The sequence below is a fragment of the Vombatus ursinus genome, unplaced genomic scaffold (assembly GCF_900497805.2).
Source record: "Vombatus ursinus unplaced genomic scaffold, bare-nosed wombat genome assembly UNPS02000749.1, whole genome shotgun sequence".
In the NCBI taxonomy this organism is placed as follows: Eukaryota; Metazoa; Chordata; class Mammalia; order Diprotodontia; family Vombatidae; genus Vombatus; species Vombatus ursinus.
This window is the reverse complement of record NW_020940527.1, coordinates 962,942-986,046: the sequence shown is the minus strand read 5'-3', so window position 1 is coordinate 986,046 and position 23,105 is coordinate 962,942. Positions and strand designations below refer to the sequence as shown.

Here is a 23,105-nt window from a genome sequence, read left to right as displayed (position 1 = left end):
GAAAGACCTATCACCTCTATTTTGGGGAGCTCAAGAGACCCACATTAGTGGGTCCCCCCCCAAGCCTGAGAGCCGGCCCAAGTTCCCTGGCCCACTGGCAAATCACCATATGCATACATTAGTAGAACTGTGCTGTCACGAAATGTCTCTGGTACTTCCATTAATCCCTTTGCATGGGGTCTCTCTACGTTATCTTGACTTTGGTCTCTGTAGTAGCTAGACATCTTATAGCAGGGCCCTAGAGGCATTCTACTGGTGAGGTAGCCAAGCAGCTTTGACGTGTCATTCTGCTTTGTACAGGTGATAGAGCAGCATCGTGTGGTAAAAAATGATACCCAATTGGGAGTCCGATGGCTGAGTTCAAATCTTGTCTCTGCTACTCCCAGCTGGCATGACCTTGGGCAAGTCTCTTGACTTTGGGGGACTCAGTTTCCTTATTTATAAAGTCAAGGAGTTGGACTGTCTGACCTGAGGCTTCCCTTTCAGCTCTGTGTCTATCCTCTGATATTCAGTAAGTGTTTCAGGCTGGATAGTTCCTGCATTTATAAGAATGGCTGCCAAGAATTGTATCCCAGTTAGCATCTGGTAATGAATTACTGAGAAGCCTGGACTAGATATAAGCCACTGCCCTGGGGGAAAAGCCTCTCCCTAGGAAACACAGTAGCCATTAGCTGCAGGAATCCCAGTGATCCCCTCCAGAGAACTGGCTAATCCTCAGAAGTCAGAGGCTGAGTGCTGGGACAGGTCTTTCTGGGGGCCCAGTGAGGCTGTAGGGCTGGGAATCAGGTATATTCAATGGGATTGGTTCGTCTTTGGTGAGAGGACACAAGGAATAATGAAGGTGCACATTTAGGGTTGCACTGCCAGTCAGGAATACACCCTCCCCCTCAGACACTTACTAGATATGTGACCCTGGATAGGTCACTTTACCTGTTTGCCTCAGTTTCTTCATCTGTAAAATGAGGATAATAATAGCACCTATCTTACTGGGGTGTTAATAGCTAGCATTTACATAAAGCACTTTAAGGTTTTTTTGCAAAGTGCTTTACAAATATTTTCTCATTTGATCCTTACAACAAGACTGGGAGTAAGTGCTATTATTCTCTCTGCTTTATAGATGAGGAAACTGAGGCCGAGGGAGTTGTTAAGTGACTTGCCTGGGATCTCACAGCTGATAAGTGTGGATCTGAACTCAGGTCTTCCTGGCTTTGGGGCCAACACTTTCTACAATGCCATGAAGCTGTGCCTGTTAATAATGATGTAACTGGCCTTGGTCTCTTCCCAGAGCTCAGACTTTTTCCTGGGTGCTCCCCAGGGGAAAGAGAATATGGAAGGGGGAGCACAAGGGAGAACCTGAGGTTCCTTCCGTTGCCAGGCTGGATCAGAGCAGGTGGTGTCTGTGTACTTGTAAATATCCCACTGCTGTTTACAATACAAAACAGACTCTGGGGGCTTGGGTGGGCGGGCAGGCCAAACCAGAAGGAATTGTTCCCGTGCTCAAAGCCAAGAATAACATCCTGGCCAGCAGGGGGACAGAGGTCAGCTTGAGGCCCTCGCACTGTGGAGCCACAAGACGTGCTGACCCCAGGAAGAATCGACTTGGAAAAGATGGCAGGCCCAGCTCACTTTGGAGGAAGACTAAAGGGTGGGACCCCCTTCTGCGTATGCATCAACATATTTATTTGTGATTTTTTGGAATTTGCCCAATCCTAGCCCCACAGGGCTGAAAGGGCTCACCATGGCCCTTGTGGCACCCTGTGATCCTGCTCTGATCTTTCTTACTCTTCAGTAGCTTCCAAGAACCCTAGAAAAGGTCCCACCCAGAATGAGGTTTTTGTTAGATAAGTGAAGAATTTCAAGGAGGGGGCTTCAGGCCCAGCCAGGATTTCATTTCTTTCTGCTGCTACCAAGGCTTTTCTCACCTTACCATATGCCCTCCCTCTGATGCTTATGGTGGACATGATTTTCTCCAGGAATGTCTAAGGTTTAGCCCTGATGTCTTTTCTGAGGTCCATTTCTCTTCTTTGGACTTAGCTGGTCCTCAGCCCAATGATGGGTCTGAAAGCTTTTCCTGATGGCTTTTCTTTCTTGGCTCTCTCTGCTTTTTGGCCCAATTCATTGTGCTGGCCTCTTGGAGGTTCTTCTCCTCCATTCCTGTTGAGAGCCTCCCAGATTGCTGCTCGGCAGTCATCCCCAGGGTGACAGGACAGAGCAGTCAGGAACACTTAAGTGTTTTACAATCCGGCTCTCCTGTGAATCCAGTTGGCTTTGAGTGCATGCTTGAGGCAGAGTGTGGTGGAAAGGTCATGGCCCTTTGGCGTGGAAGCCTGACTCCCAGGCAGCCAGGTCACCTGAACCTCAGTGTCCTCATCTTTTAGAGAGGAGCAAGAGTCCTTACCCTGCCTCTCTTGCAGGGTTGTGAGGAGAAAACCACCTTTGGTGTCAACAGAAGTTCATTACTCTTACTTTAATATCACTGAACCCCTTCAGTTGCCCTGGTAGTAAAGCTTTTCGGTACTCAAAGTCATTGCCGTCCCATCACGTGCCTCTTTACCCTCCCCTTCAGCAGCAGTTGGAGAGACAGGCAGACACTTGGCAGCTGTGGGCTCTGTCGGCACCTTAGCTCATCCACTTGGGTTAGGACTTCCTTGTGCAGCCTTCCTCATCTCTCCCTCATCCACAAGGGTGCCGACAATCAGGAATGAAGCCGCCTGTCTGCCGAGGGGCCCAGAGCCTGGGGACCAAACAGACTCACCTGACACCAGGGTCCCACGTGCCCAGCCAGCTGGCTGGCAGGGAATGGGCTGCCTTCTGAGAAGAAGGGGCACAACCTGAATGTGGCTTAAGAAATGTGCAGTGATGTGGTTTCTCCCATTGGTTCTAATTCTTCTTTACAACATGACTAATGGAAAAATGGGTTTAATATGTATGTATATATGGAGCTTATATCAAACTGCACGTTGTCTTGGGGTGGGGGAGGGGAGAGATGGGGAGAAAATTTGGAACTCAAAATCTTATGGAAGTGAATGTTGAAAACTAAAAATAAATACATTTATAAAAATTTTTTTTAAAAGTTTCAAACTATTTAAAAGAAAAAAAAAAAGAAATGTGCAGTGAGGTCCTCTGGGCAAGGCCCTGTGCTAGGATCTGGATGTTCAAAGACAGAAGATGGCACAGAACCCACCCTTGAGGACCTTGAGTAAACTGTAGGGCATCACCAAGTGGGAGGGGGCACTGGTGGGTGTACAGAAAATAGGGGAAAAGTTTTTAAAATACTAACTGTCCCAGAATGGAAAGACTCTATTAGTCCAACTCATACCTAAAAAAGAATCTACTCAACCACACATCATGCCGCTAGTGGGCACCACAGTGCTCAGAGCACTAGGCCTGGAGTTAAGCAAGACCTGAGTTCAAATCTAATCTCAAACATGTAAGCAAGCCACTTAATCTCCATCTGCCTCAGTTTCCTCAGTTATAAAATGGAGATAATTATAGCATCTGGCTACCAGGGTTGTTGTGAGGTTCAAATGAGACAATATCTGTAAATAGTTTAGCATAATGCCTGGCACATAGTAGGCTCTTAATAAATGCTTGTTCCCCGACAAGGTTGCTGAACCTTCACTTCCAGACCTCCAGTGAGGGGGAACCCATGGCTTCTCCAATTCAGGTCTTAGATGGCACTCATTATAGGCAGCAAGGTGGCGCAGTGGACAGAGCGCTGGACTTGGAGTCAGTAAGACCTCAGTCCAGGTCCTGCCTCAAATACCTCCTGGCTGTGTGGCCCTGGGAAAATCAATTTAACCTTTGCCTGCCTCAGCTTCGTCCTCTGACCGAAGAGTAGGCTCCTTCCAGCTCTAAATCTGTGATCCAGAAAGAAGAGTACTGGCTTTGCCCTCAAGATCCCCTTCCCCCCATATTTTCCAAATGAGAAACTGCCTCATCCCTTTTTATACACCCCACTGCAAAGGTGATGTGTGTGGGGGTGATACTTGTATTTTCTGCCTCCTCTGGATACTATGAGAAAAGCACTTTGTACTGAGTCGTAGGAAGAGTTCTAGACACATGTAAACTGATTACCTTGTGTACATAGTAGACACTTCAGAAGTTTACTGTTCAATTGGAATGAAGGCCTGAAAATGGAACCTTATAATCCTCCCCCAAGATGGACTCGCCCCTCAACCCCAGTCAGCCACAGTGCTATTGGTGGTTGGTTCCTCATCTTCTTGGCATCGGGTGTGTGTGTGTGTGTGTGTGTGTGTGTGAGAGAGAGAGAGTGTGACACATTGCCGGTGGATTTCCCAACAGCGAGGTCTCACTGGGTCAGTGAGGAAGGGGAGGGAAGGGACTAGCCTTTGAGGCTGCCCTGTTATTCTCAGTGACGCTCAGAGCAGGGGCTCATTTCTCATTGGCTGCCAGGGCCAAAGGAGAAGCTGAGACTGTTGGAATGTGCCCACATCCTGGCTCCTCAGGGTCCAGTCGTCTGTAATTTGCATCTCATTGGTCTCCGGCTTTATTCTTTCCCCATATACCATTGGCCCCACCTTGGCCCGTGAACCTGGTCCTGGCTTCTGGCCTCCTGAACAGCCCTGAGTTTTACCTCTTTTGTGGGTAGCAGACAGCTGCAATCCTTGTGATTTCTCCATCTCCTAACAGAGGTCTTGGGGCTTGAATTCCTCACTTCCTTATCTGATTGGGACAGAGGAAGACTAGAGTTTGTTTTTTCCTTTTTTTTTAATGTACATGTTCCCTTTTTCCCACTTGTCCTTTGTTCTCTTTCTCTGTCAAACAGGCCACCAAGCAGTTTCTGGAGGAGATTAACAAGTGGACAGTTCAGTACAATGTGTCTCCGCTCTCTTGGAACCTGGCTGTCAGGTTCCTCATGGCCAGAAAGTTTGATGTCCTCCGGGCTATTGAATTGTTCCACGCCTACAGGGTATGTGCTTATGGTTTTAACTTGAACCCAGTGAGCTGGGCTGTTCCAGAACTGGGTGTGGGGTGGATATGGCTTAGCCATGCCCCCATCCTCCTGGGGAGTGCTGAGTATCTTTTATGGAGAGGGGATTGTGCCATTTGGTTGTTTTGCCTGAATGATCAGCTGGCTTGGAAAATGAGGGTGTAGGAAGATGGTGCCTCTGTTTTGGACCAAGGAGGTTGAACAGCACCATCTCTAAGTCTCCACTCTTCTGGCAGATGGCTGCCCTTCTGAGTTTGGGTTCTGCCATTCCCTGCTAACTGTTTTTGCGTGGGCTCACCTACCCTCTGCCTGCATGACTTGTTAGGAGCTCTTCTAGCAGTGGGGCCTTTCAGAAACCTGCCATCCGTCAGGTTAATAGCCGATCTTAATGGGGAATCAGAAGGAGGCACTCTTGCCCCAGGAGAGAACAGCTGCTCTAGTCCAATTCTTTGCCTTGGCACTGCCCGAACTTGACTTTGAAAAGACTACCACTCCATCAGCGTCTTAGTTAACTGCTCTCCGTTTTTAGAAGATGCTGACCTTGCCCCTGGGATGCTGATAGATCCATCCCATTTACGGAAAAAAAAAAAAGGGAATTTTATTTCATTCTTGCAAAGTCTCCCCTTCCCAGGTCTGGTTTCTCAACTCACAAAAAAAAAAAAAAAATTCCAAAGGAAATTCCCTTCAGGGAAACATAGAGACTGTCACTTTGGGGTTAGAAAACCATTCTGGCGAGGTGCCCAAAATGTTTGCTGAATTCAAGGGGATTTTTTGCCATAGAATTGGTGTGAGGCATAGGAGCACGTATACTGATTCACTGGTCAGCCTGTTGCCTTAGTAATAGAGACCAAAGATTTCTGGGCATGGGAGGTCCAGAGCACCTCCGATCGTCTATTGGACAGATTAGTGCAAAAAGGGTTCTGCCAACCTTCCGTGGCCTTGGATTTACCTACCTTAGAATGTGGAGTGCTAGGGTTCTCGCTGGTTTGGCCAAAGCCTCTTCATCTCAGGGAATTGGGCCACTCTTCAATCTTGCCTAGCAGGAAGGGAATTTAGCAAGCAACTTACTAGGGAAATACTTCTGAATACATTTAACTATTGGATGTGCTCAGTGAATTGTGCTTCCTCTTTAGGAAATGCGACGGAAAGAAGGAATCGTCAAGCTGAGGCCTCATGAGGACCCTCTCCGTTCAGAAATCCTCAGTGGGAAGTTCACTATCCTAGTGAGTGCTGGGGTCACTGGTGTCTGACTCACTAGCTGCCTCTGCCCTCTTGGTTTGGGGCCTTGAGTTTTTGTCCGAAGTCTAGAGTTAGCAGTGGAGGCAGAAGCTGCCGTGAGGCTGCCATGCAGTCAGACATGGGCTTCTTTTTCTAACAAATGGGAATGCGGTTCATTGAGGGTGCCCTGACCTGGAGACGTGAGAGAGAACAATGGAGCCGTTCAGGCTGCTGGCTGAACTCCGGGGGGTGGAGTGTCTGCCAAAGTGAGTCACTTCTCTTCCCTCCACTCGAACTGGCTACTTGTTAGGGCCACTGCTTTCCCATGAAACCAAATGGCGGTATTTCTAAGGCAGCTTATGCTAGCCATGCCCTGCCCCTCTGGGAAGAGATGTCTTCCAGCTCAGGGAGAGGGCTCTCAAACTTGATACAAATCTGTGGGGTCCTGCTGTGTGATTCTACCATATTGCCCTTTCTTTCCTGTTCTATGGGGGGGAAAGAGACTTAGTGAGAGCAGATCTGTGACCACTGTCAAAGGCAGAAGCAAATGGGCAGAAAAAAATGTGGTGTGGTAGCCCTGGCATCTGGACCATCTGTCAGGTGAGCAGAGCAGAACAGACACCTGAAATAGTTGACACGGGTCAAGGCAGGGCATTTGGCCTGAATCTCTCAGAATGAGCCCTCATAATGACTTTGGTGGTGCCCTGATTGGATTCTTTAGCATTTCTTCTCATTTCCTTCCAGAACACACGGGATCCCTCTGGAGCCTCCATTGCCCTCTTTACTGCTAAGTTACATCATCCTCACAAGTCCTCCCAGCATGTGGTGCTCCAGGCTCTGTTCTACCTGCTGGACAGAGCAATGGATAGGTGAGCCCTTGGGGAAATCTGTCCATATCTACTGACTGCTGCTAATTGCTGGCAAGTCCTTAATTTAATTTCTTTCTCAGTCTTTACTAGGAACTGTAATGCACCTGGAATGGAACAGTGGGCTGAATCTAAGATGTTAATTAATAAGGGTAAATTTAAAATCCTATAATTGGGGTAAATAATATCACCTGCAGAGGTACAAGATGGGAGAGACATAACTAAGCAATAGTTTGTGTGAAAGACATCATGGTGGGCAAGGAAGACATCTCTGAGAACTGAAAACCAAGCATGGGTCAGTAATTTGATGGGTTAGCAATAAAAGCTCATATAACCTTAGGTGCCATAATAGAAGAGTAGTATCCAGAGCCAAGGAGATTCTAGACCCTTCTTACTCTGTCCTTGTCACAGTACTTCTGGATTATTGAATTAGATTCTGGAGAAAAACCTAGGAGTCTGCCCAGTGTGAGTGATGAAGGAGACTCACCACCATGGCATCTGAGGATTTGTCAGAGGAACTGAGGAAAGATTGAAGGGCCCACAGTAGCTGTCGTCAGACATCCGAAAGGCTCGACTTGATTTGTTGGACAGAGAAGTTAGAACTCTCAGCAGTGAATGGAGGATGCAGAGAGGCATATTTTAGCTCAACTGAAGGAAAGCTTTCTCATTTCCTTCCAGAACACACGGGATCCCTCTGGAGCCTCCATTGCCCTCTTTACTGCTAAGTTACATTAGAGCTGTCCAGAAGTGGGCAGGCCTGTCTGGGGAAGCAGGGAGTCCCAGCACTGGAGTCTTTGGGGTTCTTGTGGAGGGGCTACCTGTTCATGTGTGGTCTCTGAGGTCCCTTTTAACCCTTGAGATGATTTCATTCTATCTGTCCAGTCTTGTACTCAGAACTGTGAAAGATAGTGTGCAGTCTCTTCTCAGAGTTGCTCAAAGTCTTAACTTAGGCCCCACTGATGTGGGTGGATTCTATGTCTTTATTCTCCAGGTTCTGTTGAAAGTTCTAATTATCAACTGGTCCTATGACAGCATTCTTTGGTAGGGAGGGCGCTAGATGAAGATTGAAGAAATCTAGATTTTACTTCCAGCTTGCCTTAGGTCACTCCTGGGCCTCAGTTCCTTCCTATTTTAAGCATTCTTAAAACCTTGATTGTGTCACAAGCCCCTTTGACAGCAGCCTAGAGAAGGAAGCCTGTGGGCCCCTTCTCAGAATCATGTTCTTTAAACCACAGAGTAAAATGCATAGGAATACTGAGAACACTAATTATGTTGAAATACAGTTATCAGAATGATAAAAACAAACCCCAAAAACCAAGTTCACAAACCTTAGGTTAAGAACCCCTCCCCTAGATAATTTCCTGGTCCTCTTAGGCTCTAAATACAGGGAAAGGAGACACAGACAGGTGTTGGTTTCCCTCTGTTTATTCAGAGGTGTTTATACAGAGAAAGAGGATTCTGCCCATCATGTACCTTGGGCAGCCCTCCATACAGTTCACCCTTTCTCTACTATGGACAGGCATCACCTTGGCAACGTTAACCGTGGGTAAACACTCTGCTTTAGGAGAACTAGCCAGAAGGTCAAATATCCTCATTGATTGAATGACATTGATACTACCTTGCATTTGTACAGTACTTAAATTTTTTTTTCCAAAGTGTTTTCTCATTGACCTTCATAATAACATTTTGAGGCTCAGAGATGGGTGAGGTAACTTAGTGGAGGATTCAGTGATTGAATTAGCGTGAGGATACAGGTCTCTTTTTTCAGCTAGGTCATATTTTCTGTCTTCCTTGTTAGCCAGTTCAACACCCTGTTCATTAAATTATGATGATGCAAATTCCAGGTCTTCACATTTCTGTTGCTTGTCTCTTGGGACTATTTCAAAAATTCCGTTCTGTTTAGCGTTAGATCCCCCTATTGGGCCAGGCACTGTGCTTGGCACTGGGGAGAAAATTAAAAAGCCACTCAGAAGCAATTCGTAGTTGGAGAAAGGAGATGGGAATGCCACATGTTTGCATGTGTATGTACAAGATCTTCAATGTACATTTGTGATTGCTTAACAGTTAACAGTTAACAGTGTCCCATGGCCCTTTCTGTCCAAAGTGGCTGAGTGGGCTGAGACACGGTCAAGTTCAGAGATGCTGAGGACTGTGTAGGTTTGAGTCATGGTCTAGTCTTTGCTTCTCCCTTTCCCACTCACTGTATGTGCCTTCAAGGACCTCCAAGTATATAGTCAAGAAGACAAGCATGGCCTTTCTCAACTACAGCCTAGAATGAAATCAGTTTCATTAGAGGTACAAATAAAATTCAATAGGCATTCAGAGGAGGGAAAAATCAGATCACTTCTGACTGGAGTAGGGGTAGGGAGACATAAGGGAAGGTTTGATGGAAGAGTTGTTATTTGAGTAGGACCTTAAAGGATGGGTTGGATTTTGATGGTTTTAAGAATGTTACATTTTCAGGTGAGAGGAACAGTGTGAGCAAAGGGATGGACGTGGCAAAGCAAAGGGTGACATATTTGGGTCCTCTTTGGTTGGAGGATAAGGTTCATGAAGGGAAGTGTTGGGAATGAGGCCACAAGTCCATCAGGCCCAGATCTTGGAGGGTCTTGAATGCCAGCCTAAGGAGCTGGGAATTTAGTTAAGTTAGCAGATAGTGAGCACCATTAAAAGTTTTTTTGGGGGGATGGTATCAGAGCTGTTTATCAGGAAAGTAGTTCTGGTATCAGTGGGAAGTATAGATTGGCACATGTTAAAACAAAAGATGAAAAGATCATTTCAGAGGCTGTAATATTGCTCCGGTTGAGAACCAATGAGAGCCTGAACTAAAGTGATGGTAGTAGAACAGGGTGCCAAAGACAAGGTGCGTGCCCAGGATTGATGGGCACTTGTTAGTGACACCAGATATGGGGAGTGGGAAAAGAGAGAGACAGAGAGAGAAGAGGACAGGACAGGACAGGACCTTGAGAGCTAGGGTCTGGATCACTTGGAGAATGATTGTCAGGGACAAAAATGGGGAAGTTGGAGGAGGGACAGGTTTGGGGGATCGTCAGGTGGTTACTTTAGTTTGGGATATGTTGAGTTTGAAGTACAGCTGGAAATGAGGATCTGAGAGGGTGAAGGCTGAGACATAGAGATCCACTTTCTGGTTAAAGTCATGGGGGTAGATAAGATTATCGGGAGGATCAGGTAGAAAACACTGAGAGGGTGAGAAGAGGAGGCTGAGAAGTAGCCACAGGGAACCAGAAAAGAGTAGCGTTACTGACTTTGAGGGAGGAGCGTGTCTTAAATACTGCTGAAGTGGAGGAGCACTGGATGCAGCCCCACTGTGGTTGGCCATTAATGGCCATTGGTGACCTTGGAGAGGCCAGTAGAGGGGTGGGGGTGATTTACTGGGGGCATGAGGGAGACACCTGGGTTTTTGCTGTGCCAGTGAGATCCTGTCTGTAAAGTCCTTAGCACAGTGCCTGGTGGTTGGTGCACAGTAGGTACTTAGTAAGTGCTTGTTTCCTTCCTGCTGGTGATTTTCATAGCTTCTTTGGAGGGTAATGCTTCTCTCTAATTGGTAGAGGTTTGGACTGCAAGTACAGTATTCCCCCCTGAAAAGTCGCTAGTGGGTTGGCATTGTACTTCCAGACTCTCTTTCTCAAAGTAGGAATTTCCCAGCTCTTCTTCACCGAATAGTTTCTAAGCAGGCTCTTAAAATGTATGTTTCTTTTGAAGGGCTTCAGCTCTACACTTCTCTCCCAGAAGTGGCACTTTGCCCTTCTTCCCATAGATGTACCAGAGACTTTTATGACAGTTGTCACAGGGGGTTGGGGTCCTTTGTGTAATGACCCAGAGCTTCATTTTCCAGATGGATATTAATGATCTCACTGATTTAATAGAATCGTGGAATTTACAGGTCAGCTAGGTAACTGAGACCCAGAGAAGTCACCCAGCTAATCAGGGCCTCTTTCCCCCCCCTTCTCAATTCCCATGCTTTTCCCCCGTACCCTGTTTGTCTTTCTAAAATACTGTTTTCATTATGTCATTTCTCTGCTTTAAAACTTTCCCTGACTACCCATTACCTATAGGATAAAGTTAATATTCTTTTGCCTGGAATCCAGGGACTTTTTTCATTTGACTTCGGTTTGTCCAACTTAACTTTAGCTCCTCATGAACCCTTCCCTTCCAACCTGTGGGGCTTGTGCACTGCCACCCCCAAACATGGCATACACATTTTTACTTCCTGTCTTCACTTAAGGTTCCTCTTTTTACTTTAATCCAAATCCCATCCTCCCTTCAAGGTCTAGTTCAAATTTATCCACATCTATAAAGCCTACAAGCATATACCATTCAATTGGCCGTACATTTCTTTGTAATATTATTTAATCTCTTATCTCTGCTTGGTTTCCCCAACTAAGTCATAAATTCCCTTTTTTTATGGGTCTTTGTATTGGCCTCAATGTCTAACCTAGGGCTATGAGGATAGGAAAGGCTCAATATGTTAGATGGTTGAGTGAATGAATGAGTGAATGAAGAGTGAGAAGGGTCATCTTTCCACTACTAATTCCATGCCTTGTAACTAAGAGACTATAAGTCACATCATTGTTTATTCTACTGGGAATGGAAAGCATCCAGATGGAAAGTGTCAAATTCTATTGGATTTGTATTTATTTAATCTTTCTATACGGAGCTCAGCTGTGGTGGATCTAGGATGTTTAGCTTGAGCAGTACAGACCTTTGCTTAGATTTTATACTTTCTGCTTTTCTCCCAGTCCTGTGTGTGTTTCCATCCTCCCTGTTATATTCCAGGATGTTTTACTGAAAGGGAGACTCCTGTTCCTTTGAATTTGGAACTGTATGAGCTTATAGACAAATGACAAGTACCCAGGCTCAGTTAGACTTCTCAAGAACTCTAGTTTGACACCAAACTATTTAGAGAAACTTGTACCGTAGGTACTTATAGAATTGGAGATTTTTCAAGTGCTATTTGTGCTGTGTGTGTTTCTCTCTAGGATTATATTAAAGCAGTTAAGGGAACATGACTTTCATGAAGCAAAATGACCCTGAGGTCTCTGACATTAGACATTTGGGTTTTTTTTTTTTCAACGTAAGTAGATACAGACTCTTGGCATGACTTTGGAGAACACCTATAAAGCAAAACATATTCCTAGACTCTGGAAATATGGCAACTTGCAAAGACAAGTTCAGGGGACCCCTTAACAAATCAGAGAATGTCAGAGCAGGAAAGGACTTTAGCCTCAGCTCCTCATTTTGTAAATGAGGAAACAGGTTCCAGAGGATGTGACTTGCTTATCTCCGGTTCCCAATAAAGTGGTCTTTCTGCCTTCCTTTTGAGGTTGGAATTCTGGATGTGGCTCAGGTGTGCAGGAGAGGGGGTCCAGCCTAGATCCAACCTAGTAGTCGATCTGTTGGGGTTGGACAGTCAATGCTGCATATGTGGGAGGGACTGAAGGACCATTATTGGTTAGCGTTCTCCCAGAACTAAAAGTGGCAGATCTCAGCTTTCTGCTGATATCTGTCCCTTTCACAAGCCTCTTCCATTTCTTCATATACTTTAGAGTGCTGTCTGTAGACAGTTGGTGTATTTGCCCCCTTTCCATTTGGATATCAGAAGATGAAAACCCATGTAGGTGATCAGGAAGAAACCTAGCCTTCTGTTTCAAAGTTAGTAACTAGAATTAGGATCCTCCCATGCATCGTACAAATGAAAAGTCCCCCAGGGTGGATCTCCAACTGCCAGCGTGGTTGACTTTTTATTTGTTGCACTACTTGAATGCCTTGTGATGGACATAGAGTGACAAGGGCGTTGGCTCTGAACAAGAGCACCGGGGTCAGGATCCCTTCTCTAATGCTTCCTGTGTATGTAGCCTTGGCAAAGCACTTTAGCTCCTTAGGCCTCCTTATCTTCATTTGCAGAGTGAGGACTGAGCACCCTCTGAGGTCACTTCTCATTTTAGATCTATGATTTGGTGATCTCCAGAGGCAGTTGGGCAGACTTGAGCTCACAATTACAGTGCATTCCAAAGGTAAATCTTGGTGATGATCCTCTCTAAGAAAATGATCATTTTGGTTCAAGATCTGTCCCGTACTCTGGTCTGATCCAAGCTGAACCTGGACAGGAATCCCTTCTATATCACCCCTAACAAACGGCCAGCCAACCCTCCTGGGAAGACTGAGTGAAGGGGACGTTCTGAGTGGGGCAGCCCATTCTACTTCAGGACCTCTCTTTGGTCATCCATCTTTGGACACACATTTCTGTGTGTGTCTTTGCTTCGCCCCATCCATCTTCTCATGTATAAACAGTGTTTTGTTTGTTTGTTTGTTGGCTTTCAGTTTTGAAACTCAAAGGAATGGACTAGTGTTTATCTACGACATGGGGGGTTCCAATTATAACAACTTCGAGCTAGACCTTGGCAAGAAAGTCCTAAACCTTCTGAAGGTAAGGAACTCTTAAGAATGCAGGTGGGCTCTCGTCTTCTCCATTTTGTTATGGATTACCAAGGAGTGGGGTGGATATCCCTTCCCTAAACAACTTTTATGACAAAGTAGATGGGTGAAGGTGAAGAGATGAGCAAGGTGACTGTCCCCTTGTCCCAAAAGATACCTTTAAGATGTTATAAGAGTCAAGATTTCTAAGATTTCACGGGAGAGTTGAGTATTTGGGCTAGATTTACTTGAAATGCATGAATTTGAGGCCATATATTTTGAAATATGGTTTTCTCACCTTCAACTTTATATCTTGTTAACACCAGAGTTCCTCTGTTGTTGGGAAAGAAAAAAAATTACATGCACAGGCTATTCACACATCCCTAGCTCCAGTTTTCTGTTTGATTTAAATTACTGTGATTTTTAACACATAATATGATAAAGATAGGGAGATTTTCAACTTTAGGATAAGGACCTAAAACTTTGCATTTCTAAACAAAGGTAGACTTCAAGTTTTAATAGTGAATCTCTCAGATTTCTAGTTTTCTATCTAAAATATAACATAAGCTTCATGATTACAGTTGCCACTACACAGAAACAAGATTTAAGCATTATTAAGAGTGAGCCATTTAGAACTAGCCCAATGGACTATGACTTTCCTTACACGAATAGCTTTTAAAAGAGCCAGGCATAGTTTTGCAGCCTTTTGCTTTAGAGGAACAGGCAAACTGACTTTCCTTTCCTACCCCTAGTTCAGGGCCTTCCACCTAGCAGACTTAGCAAAGAGTTGAATTTCTCCTTAGTGAGCAAGTAATTATATTTTCTGAGGTGAGACTTTTGTTATGGTAGCCATAAAGAAATGCAGTATATAGACTGGGGAGGTAAGAGACTCCCTGAATGGCTCTGCTGAAGAGGTCCTGAGAATGAAAAATTCTTTGGGTGTATCTATTATATTGTATTATATTTTATTATACCTGTGTTATATTATATTTGGGTATACCTATATTATATTATATTATACCTATAGTAGAAGCTGATTCAAGGGAGTTTAAGGTAATACAAAGTAATAATGCCAAGAGAAGTTGATTTTTGAGGGAAGAGGAGTGGAACTAAATAACGGCAAGGAAAACATGTGGTAAACTATCCACAGGTCTTTGGAAAATGCAAAGAGAAACTTGCTAGGATATGATGGAAGGAAAGAAGGAAAAGGAAACAAGCATTTATCTAACACCTCCTGTGAGCCAGGCACTGTGCTAAGCTATTTTCTTTGGAAAAAGATGCCTTTTCCACATATTGGCTTGTCATTTCCAAATATGGAGCCTCTCCAGCTCTCTGCGTTGAATCTCTTTTGAAACCAAGAAAGGTTGAACAAAACCAACTCATGTGGTGAACATGTTGAACCACTCGTGTATGCAAGATTCTGTACTTGTAATCCCTCTTCCCCTTTTTACCAAGAAGAGGGTGACATATTTCTCTATTTCTTCTCCAGGACGAAGACTGGCCATTAAGATTACTCAGAGTCTTCTTAGTGTTATGTACATTTATATTATTGTAAGCATTTGTGTATATGGTTCTCCCGGTTCTGCTCACTTCATACTGATCAATTTCTACGAGTCTTCCCATGTTTCTTTGAATTTTTCATGTTTGTCATTTTACTGCCCAACAATATTCTGTTACACCCAGTGCCCCACTTTTTCAGCCATTCTTGAATGGATGGTTCCCATTTGAATTTTAGTTCTTTCCTACCACAAAAAAAGTTTCCTATGAATATTTTAGTCTATATGGGGACTTTCCTTCAAACCCTGACCTTTCAGCGTATGTTCCCAATTATGGGATTACTGGCTCAAAGGGTATCAACAATTTAGTCATTTTTCTCACCTAATTCCAAATATTTTCCACAACAATTAGACTAAGCTACAGCTCCACCAGTATTGAATTAGTGTGCCAGTTTTCCCATAGCCCCTCCAACGCTGACGTTCTATTATTTTGTCATCTTTGCCAGTTTGTTGGGTGACTGATAAAAGCTCAGAATTTTAAAAAATTTTTGCATTGTTCTTGCTAGTGCCATAAGGTTGCTCACAGTTTTAAATCATCCTTTTGAAAACTGTTCGTCTCCTTTGACCTTATCCTTTTGGGCTATAACTCTTGGTCTTACATTTTTATGTTAATATCAGACACATTTGATGCAAAGGTTTTTTTTTTTCCATCTCCCCAGCAACAGTTTCTATTCTAGCTCTTGGGACTTTGTTAACGCCGAAGCTTTTTTATTTTATGCATTCAAAATGATCTCATCTTTTGTGATTGTTTCTGCCCCTTGTTGGATTATGAAGTTTTCTCTTGCCATGGTTGTGAAAAGTTCTTCCTTGTGTTCTCTAATGTTTTTATGATCTGACCTTTGTATTTAGGCCACATACTCTTTTGCGATTCAAACTGCTTTCTGTTTTTCCTAATGATTTTTGTTGATTAGGGAACCCTTCTCCCAGTAGTTTGCTTTCTTGGCTTTGTTGAACAGAGGGCTGCCATGTTCCATTGTTTCTGGGGTTTGTTTATTTAGTCTGTTCCATGATCCTGTTTTTCTGTTTTTTAACTGATATCAGATTATTTTGGTGGTTAATGTTTTATTGTGCGATTTGAAATTTGGTAATTCTCACTGTTCTTTCATTCTTACTTTTTTCACTTCCCTCGAGATTCTTTTGTTTCTCCAGATGAATTTTGTGACCTTGTCTAGTTCTGTAAAGCATCTCCTTGTTAGTTCAGTTGGTACAGCATGGAGTCTGTATGTTGATTTCAGTACTGTTGTAATTTTTGTTGTATTAGCATTATCAAACCAAGAGCAATGAATAGCTTTCTCCAGCTATTTATGGCTTCTTGTGTTTATGTAAAAAAAAAGTATTGAGTAGTTGCATTTATGGGCCTGAGTAGTAGTTTAACTCCTAGTTATTTTATGCTAGATATACTTATTTTTAAAAATTTTTTTTATTCATTTTCAACTTAAATACAAAACTAGGAGAAAAAAGAATATTTCCATCTACACAGCAGAACATAAAGAGAGGATTCAATATAAAAACAGAAATTTCCATTTCAGACTCTTTATTTAAAAAAAAACTATATCATAAATACTATACATTATTTTCAAAGCTACCCTGTTTTTCTGTGCTTCCTTCTAAGTTTTATTTTGTTCTCTGCTGTGCACTTTTTATTTTTTTTCTCCCTCCCTCTGCACTCTGTCCTAGAGAAGGCTACAATTAAACACAAATATACACACACACACACACATATCTATATCAACATAGATCTATGTATATATGCATATACACACACACACATACATATATATATATATATACACACACACACACATATGTGAGACCATACTATATGTATTTTTATTTGTCAGTTCCTTCTTTAGAGGTGGATAGCATCTTCCTTCAGAGGTTCATGTTTTTCTAAAATCAACTGGCATATTTCTTATATCACAGCAGTATTCCATCACAATCATATACCGCAACTTTCTTAGCCATTCCCCAATTGAAGGGCATGTATCATTTTAGCTAATCTGATAGGTGTAAGATGATATCTCAAAGTTGATTTAATTTGCATTTCTCTAATCGATAATGATTTAGAGTATCTTTCCTTTGGCTATATATAGTTTTGATTTCTTCATCGAAAAACTGCCAGTTCACATCCTTTGACCATTTATCAGTTGGAGAAGACACATTTATTTTAATGATGGGAGATTTTCAGCCACATTTCTTGCTGTGGGGGAAAGAAAAAACTCGCTCATCAAGAATACTGAAGTTACATATCATAACTTCTTCATGTGAAGGGTTAAAGTATTGAAAAACTGGAAACAAACACTTTGTTTTGTTAAAAGTAACAGCAACAACAAGCCTGCAGTGGCTTGATTGATGTAGACCGAGATAACTAGTTACCCCAATCAGGAGGCCTCCCTTTAAGCCTCTTCTGGACTTGTGACCACTGCACTGTGACCTCCAGCTCCCGCATTGTGTCTGAGCTTTAGAAGTTGCCTCTCTTCAGTTCCCTGCCCAGCTGCCTTTCTTCCTGCTCTTTGGTCTCTAAAAATCCCTGGTCTCTCCATCTCTCCCTGTTCTCCCATCCCATCACTCTTGTTCTGGCTTTGTTTCTCTCCATCCAGGCTCTTGACCCTTCTGTCGGTCATTTAAACAATGTACTCTACCTTTGAAGCCCTCCTGCCCCTGCTTATTCCCAGCCACTTAAGAGGCTGTTACAATAGAGTAGGCTAGAGTTCATAAGGGTCTGAACTATGGTGTTGACTGCATGGGTGCAGAGAAGAAGGGGCCGTATAGATCCCCTGTTCAGGTCCTTAGGAGGATATAACGGTGTTGGAGGGCCAGTGGCTGGTGGAGATGAGAGATTGGGAATTCACTCAGCCGTGGAAGGCTGCATGCTGTGGGAGGGGCACAGGGGGCACTGCTGTAGAATGGGTAAAGAAGAGGTGTAATGGTGTTGGACACAAGACCCTGGTTTGGCTGCCGCAAGGAGAGTGGGATATGCTTCATCTTCCCACCCTCTGGTTGGTGCATCACACACCCCGGGATCATGCCACCTGCGGACTTTGGAGACCACTGACCTAGAGGAAAAAATATAAACCACCTAGTCTGGTATTTAAAGTCCTTTCCTGGCTGGCTCTACTAACACCCCCAGATACTTTTTAAGCATATATTATGGGGGAGGGTGTGGAGAGGAGAGGAAACATACATGGTAAATGGGGTAGAGAACTGCAAAACAAATGCCAGGTGAAGTCTGAAGAGGGAGAATTGTTTATGATTCAGGGGTTAAGACAGAAAGTGGTATTTGAGTTGGGTTTAAAGGATGGGGAGGGATTCGAAGCAAAGAAGGAAAGGAGGGGCATGAACCAAGACCCAGAAGTGTTCTTCAGCCTATCTCTGTGGCCCTGTTTCAGGCCTTTTTCTCAAGGCTGTCCTTTATCCCATGCTCCATATTCCCGCCAGCTTGGCCCACTCTCTTCCCCCCACTCCGTCCTGTGTCTTTGCACACACACCCTTCTTCCACATCCCCTCCTATGGAAAATGCTTCCATGTCCTCTGTGACCTTCCACCCTCGCACTGCCCACCAGCTGACAGGGGTGGCGCTTTCCTCCAGCTGCTGTGGCCCTCCTTCTAGACCTCTCCTTTGCCTTCTAGCATACATATCTGTGTCTATTTAATAACCCCTCCCACCACCCTCCACCCTCCAGTTTGATTGTAAAGTCCCCTCGGACAGGGAGCATGTAGTTTTTCATTTTTGTGTCCGCAGAACCTAGCACATGTTTTTTGAATTGTTGAAGTGGATGCTCCTTGTTATGTTCATTATATGAAAAGTCTAACATTATGAAGGTTTTTTTTTCTTTCAGTTTTTAAGGGGAAAAATGTTTTAAAATTTAGTGTCCAGTGTCAGCCACACTGGCTCTAAATCTAATTTTAACCCTACTATAATAGGAATAAAGAGACAGTTGATGAGCAGAGAAATCTTCTAAGGCACAAACTTGTTCATGTTGTAGGCTGGCTAACTGCTGGTGAAGAACATCAGAACCAGTGTTGATCAGTAAACTACCTAGAAACATTAAGAACCCTCGAATTCTTTTTTTTTCCCTATTCCTAGAACCTAGGAAACTAGGCACTAGGAATGTACAATTACCTCTTTAAAATAAACCAATTTACAATTTCTAATTCCCTTGCAGGTACCTTCTCTTTAGTACTAGTGAAACTTAAGCTGTAAACTTCTCCCACCCACTGACTGTGGGAGCCCCCCCAAAGCTCTGTCCTAAGTCCTCTCCTCTTTTCTCGCTGTGCTCCCTCCCTTGGTAGCCTCATCAGCTCCCTGGCCTCAGTTATTATCTCTCTACAGGTGACTTCTGTTTGCATCTCAGACTCAGTAATGTCCAAGTCAGAATTCATCCTCTTTTCCTCACACACCTGCCTTCCTTCTGATCGTCCCTATTACTGTGGAGGGCATCCGCCTCCTTCCAGGCACCCACGTCTGGCCCCTCAGTGTCTTCCTCAGCTCCTCCCTCTCACAAACCTCATATATCCAGTCTGTGCCGAATGCTTTCTTGTCCTCTGCAGCTGACCCTTTCTCACACCTTAAATGGCCACAGTCTAGATCGTGACTTCATTGTTTCTTACCTGTTCTAGTGCCCTAGCCTCCCAGCTGGCCTCAAGTCTCTCTCCATGTTCCAATCCATCCTGCACAAAACTGCTGTTGTTGTTTTTTTCTAGGTCCCAAATCAACTAGTGGTTCCCTGTTGCCTTTAGGATAAAATATAAAATGCTCTGTTTGGCTTCACAATCTGGCCACCTCCTGCCTTTCCGGCTTCCTTATACTAGCGCCTCCTCTATCCATGGTCCACCTTTGTATTGGCTGCTCTCCGTACTGCTTGACCTCAGCCTCTTGGGATCCCTCCAGCTGGTAGTGCCTTCTTCTCTAAGGTCACGTTGCATCTGCTTCACAAGTGTTTTGAGTGTATCTTGATGTCCTTTGAGAAAGTGAGCTCTTTGAGCACAGTGCCTGTTTCACTTTATCTTTGCATCCCCAGTGCCTAGTACAGTGTCCATCACACAGTAGATGCTTAATAAATGCTTGTTTGTTTGCTTTCTTGATTACTACTGGTAAGAAGCCAGAGTGGAGCTAGAAGCCCGAATCCTGGCCTTAAATTGTTCAGAGCTTCATTCTACCTGTTCATTGTAGTGATTTGCATTTCCAAATGCTTCATGTGTGTGCCGCCCATAGGGAGCCTTCCCAGCTCGATTGAAGAAGGTGTTGATCGTAGGGGCGCCCATGTGGTTCCGAGTGCCCTATTCCATCATCAGTATCCTGCTGAAGGACAAAGTCCGTGAAAGGGTAAGGAGGGCTCACTGAACCCTTGTGGGAGGGTGGAGCCCCTTCAACTGGAAACTAAGGAAAGAAAAGTCTGGTGGGGATGAGAGGGTGACCTAGGGCAGGTCACTTGCCCCAACTTTTCATTCCCTGATCTGCACTCCTTGAGTGTCGAGCCAAATCTAATGAAAATTATTTAAATGAAGAGAAATGATCATGGAAACAGGAAACTCTATTTTCTGTCTCTGGTAGCCATTTAATATGTTTCTCTCCAGGTCCAGTAATCCTACTTTTAAGCTTCAGGTCTGCACAGAGGTGGGCTGATGCCTTAGGAGATGATCAAGTGTACCAGAATTAGTGAGCAGAGGTTTCCCTCAGAGTGCTTTGAGACCCAGCAACTCAGAGAGGGATTCAGAAGGCTTTTGAGACCTGGCCTCCTTCACTTTTGACGTGGTGTACTAGACGAGGGACAAGCAGGAGCAGTATTCGCTTCCAATTTTATAGCCCATCATACTGAAATACAAGGAAAAAAATTGGGTCAAGACCAAAGTTGTATAGGAGGGCGCTGGCAGAGCTCAGAAATAAACTGAAGCCTTCTGCTTCTCAGTCCAGTGTTCCTTCTGCATCACCTTGCCCCTCAAAGGCTACTTTTTTTTTAAAGGAGACAGAAATGACCCCAGTACTTCCTAACTGCATACAACCCTGGGCAGCCAACTTGCCTCTAAAATGAGGATAATAGTGCCTGTGACACTCACCTATAGAGAACTGATCGATGAATCAAAACGCTTCTTAACTTAAAAATGCTAAATATACTATTGCACATTGTGTGCAGCTGATAGGCGGGCACTGTTATGGGCAGCCTGGGCAAACTGGGGAGATGAGGGACCCTTTTTAGGACTTTCTTTAAGAGGTGAAATGCTGCCCTCCTATCCCAACATTGCACAAGTGATGAACATGCCAGATCTCATGGCTGGAAATATCACAGGGTTTTAGCCCAGGATAGATGACTCCCACCCTGTTTCCTTTTCTAGTGTTCCCTGTATTTTAGGTAAATCTCGTTTTGTTTCCCAGTTCCCTTGTGAGTAGAATTCTTCCTTTATTCCTTATTTGTCTGTCTATCTTACTTACTCATGCTTCTGCCCATCCAGATTCAGATAATGAGGACAAGTGAGCTGACCCAGCATTTGCCCCGGGAGTGCCTTCCTGAAAGCCTGGGGGGATATATAAAGTTGGACCTCACCAGCTGGAACTTCCAGTTTCTGCCTCAAGTGAACGGCCACCTGGACCCTCTGGATGAAATTATCTTATTGTCCCTCACTCCCTCTGAGGAGAGCGACTCAGTGCACATCCCGGGCCCCCATGCCATGACCATCTTGGAGCTGCTGGAACACTTCAGCCACCGGCAGAAGAGGGGGATTTACGAAGAGTACGAGGACATTCGCCGAGAGAACCCTGTTGGCACCTTCCACTGTTCCATGTGAGTGGGCGATGGCCAGGCCTCCCAGAAATCACTACCAAGGTGCTGCTCCTTGTCACAGGAGCAGCCCCTGTCAGGCCCAAATGTGCACCTGCTCCTAGTTCTTTGTCAGGGGCTCTCCCATGACTGAGAGCGGCATGCTTGCTGATAGGAAAGGACGTGGCCTTTGCTGACACAGAGAGCTCTACCTATGCGGGGTGACTCTGCAGTTGTCCTCTGTTAAAAGGTCCCTCTGCCTTGTCTTTTTCCTTGGTCAGGAAGATGCCAGGAGGCAGTATTGCTTGGTATTAGCTGAATCCACATCTAGACAACTCATCCAATATTTTATCAACATTCCTCCATGCCTCCTTTATTAGGGAGGCACTCACATGACCCTCACTTTTGAGCTACATGAACACAGACTCTTTACAGCCTTCAATCTCTGTCCCACATGAAGGGATCCAGGGGTTTTCTTACAAGGTGGAACCTTTCAATCATTGGAGCTTATGGGATAGACAGCAGGGCTTTACTCTTGCCTGGGGCTTGTGTACGGTTGTAAGAAGCACCTGGTAACATCTTTTTATTTGGTCCTTTCAACTGGTTTTCTGTTTTTGTCTTTAATTATCTCATTTCATGTTTGTTTAATTTTGTAAACTCCCTAAAATTCCTTCTGGAAATAGGTGGGGGAGTAAATTCTAAATGACTAAGAACCTGAATTCTCTTTGAGATTGTGTTAGTAAGAAATGTTTGTTGACAGGTGGCTTTTTATAGTCTTTGAGTCCCCTTACTTTGGCTTTTGTTTGTCTATTCTCCTCCAGGTCACCAGGTAACTTGGAGAAAAACCGATATGGCGACGTGCCGTGCCTGGACCAAACCCGAGTGAAGTTGACCAAAGGGAGTGGTATCACCCAGGTAAACAACATATAAAGGCTTAGCTTTCAGAAACGATGGGGCAAAGACTACGTAACTCCAAAGTGAAGCATAGTCAGAGAGCACTTAATTGGAAAGCCTGGGTTCTAGGCTGGACTGTGCTCTTAAACATTTGACCATTAGCAAGTGTTTCCTTCTCTCGACATCATCTGCTTCATCTATCAGATAATCAAAAAAAGGGTACGGGGGTGTTCAGGAGGCCCAGCACCTCTGGTGTGAGGGCTTGCCGAGCCCTTTTCAGGGCTGCTCGTCCACCTTTGGCGTCTACCTTCACTCAGCTCTCACCTGTGGCTCCAAGGAGCGGTAGCGTGCACAGCGGCCACACCCTGATAAAATGTTCAGCAGATGGGCTAAACCAGGCTGAGGGTAGCTGATGGGAGAGTCCACC

At 44.5% G+C, this 23,105-nt stretch overlaps 1 protein-coding gene across 1 annotated transcript in view; it reads left to right on the top strand.

Annotated features, from left to right (window-relative positions):
- Positions 1 to 23,105, top strand: part of PTPN9 (protein tyrosine phosphatase, non-receptor type 9) — a 59,644-nt gene that overhangs the window by 20,079 nt on the left and 16,460 nt on the right. The window contains exons 2-8 of the mRNA XM_027860062.1: positions 4,790 to 4,933; positions 6,088 to 6,177; positions 6,917 to 7,041; positions 13,381 to 13,486; positions 20,245 to 20,355; positions 21,480 to 21,808; positions 22,606 to 22,699. Coding sequence (XP_027715863.1) covers positions 4,790 to 4,933; positions 6,088 to 6,177; positions 6,917 to 7,041; positions 13,381 to 13,486; positions 20,245 to 20,355; positions 21,480 to 21,808; positions 22,606 to 22,699 — 999 coding nt within the window. The remainder of the gene's footprint in view (positions 1 to 4,789; positions 4,934 to 6,087; positions 6,178 to 6,916; positions 7,042 to 13,380; positions 13,487 to 20,244; positions 20,356 to 21,479; positions 21,809 to 22,605; positions 22,700 to 23,105) is intronic.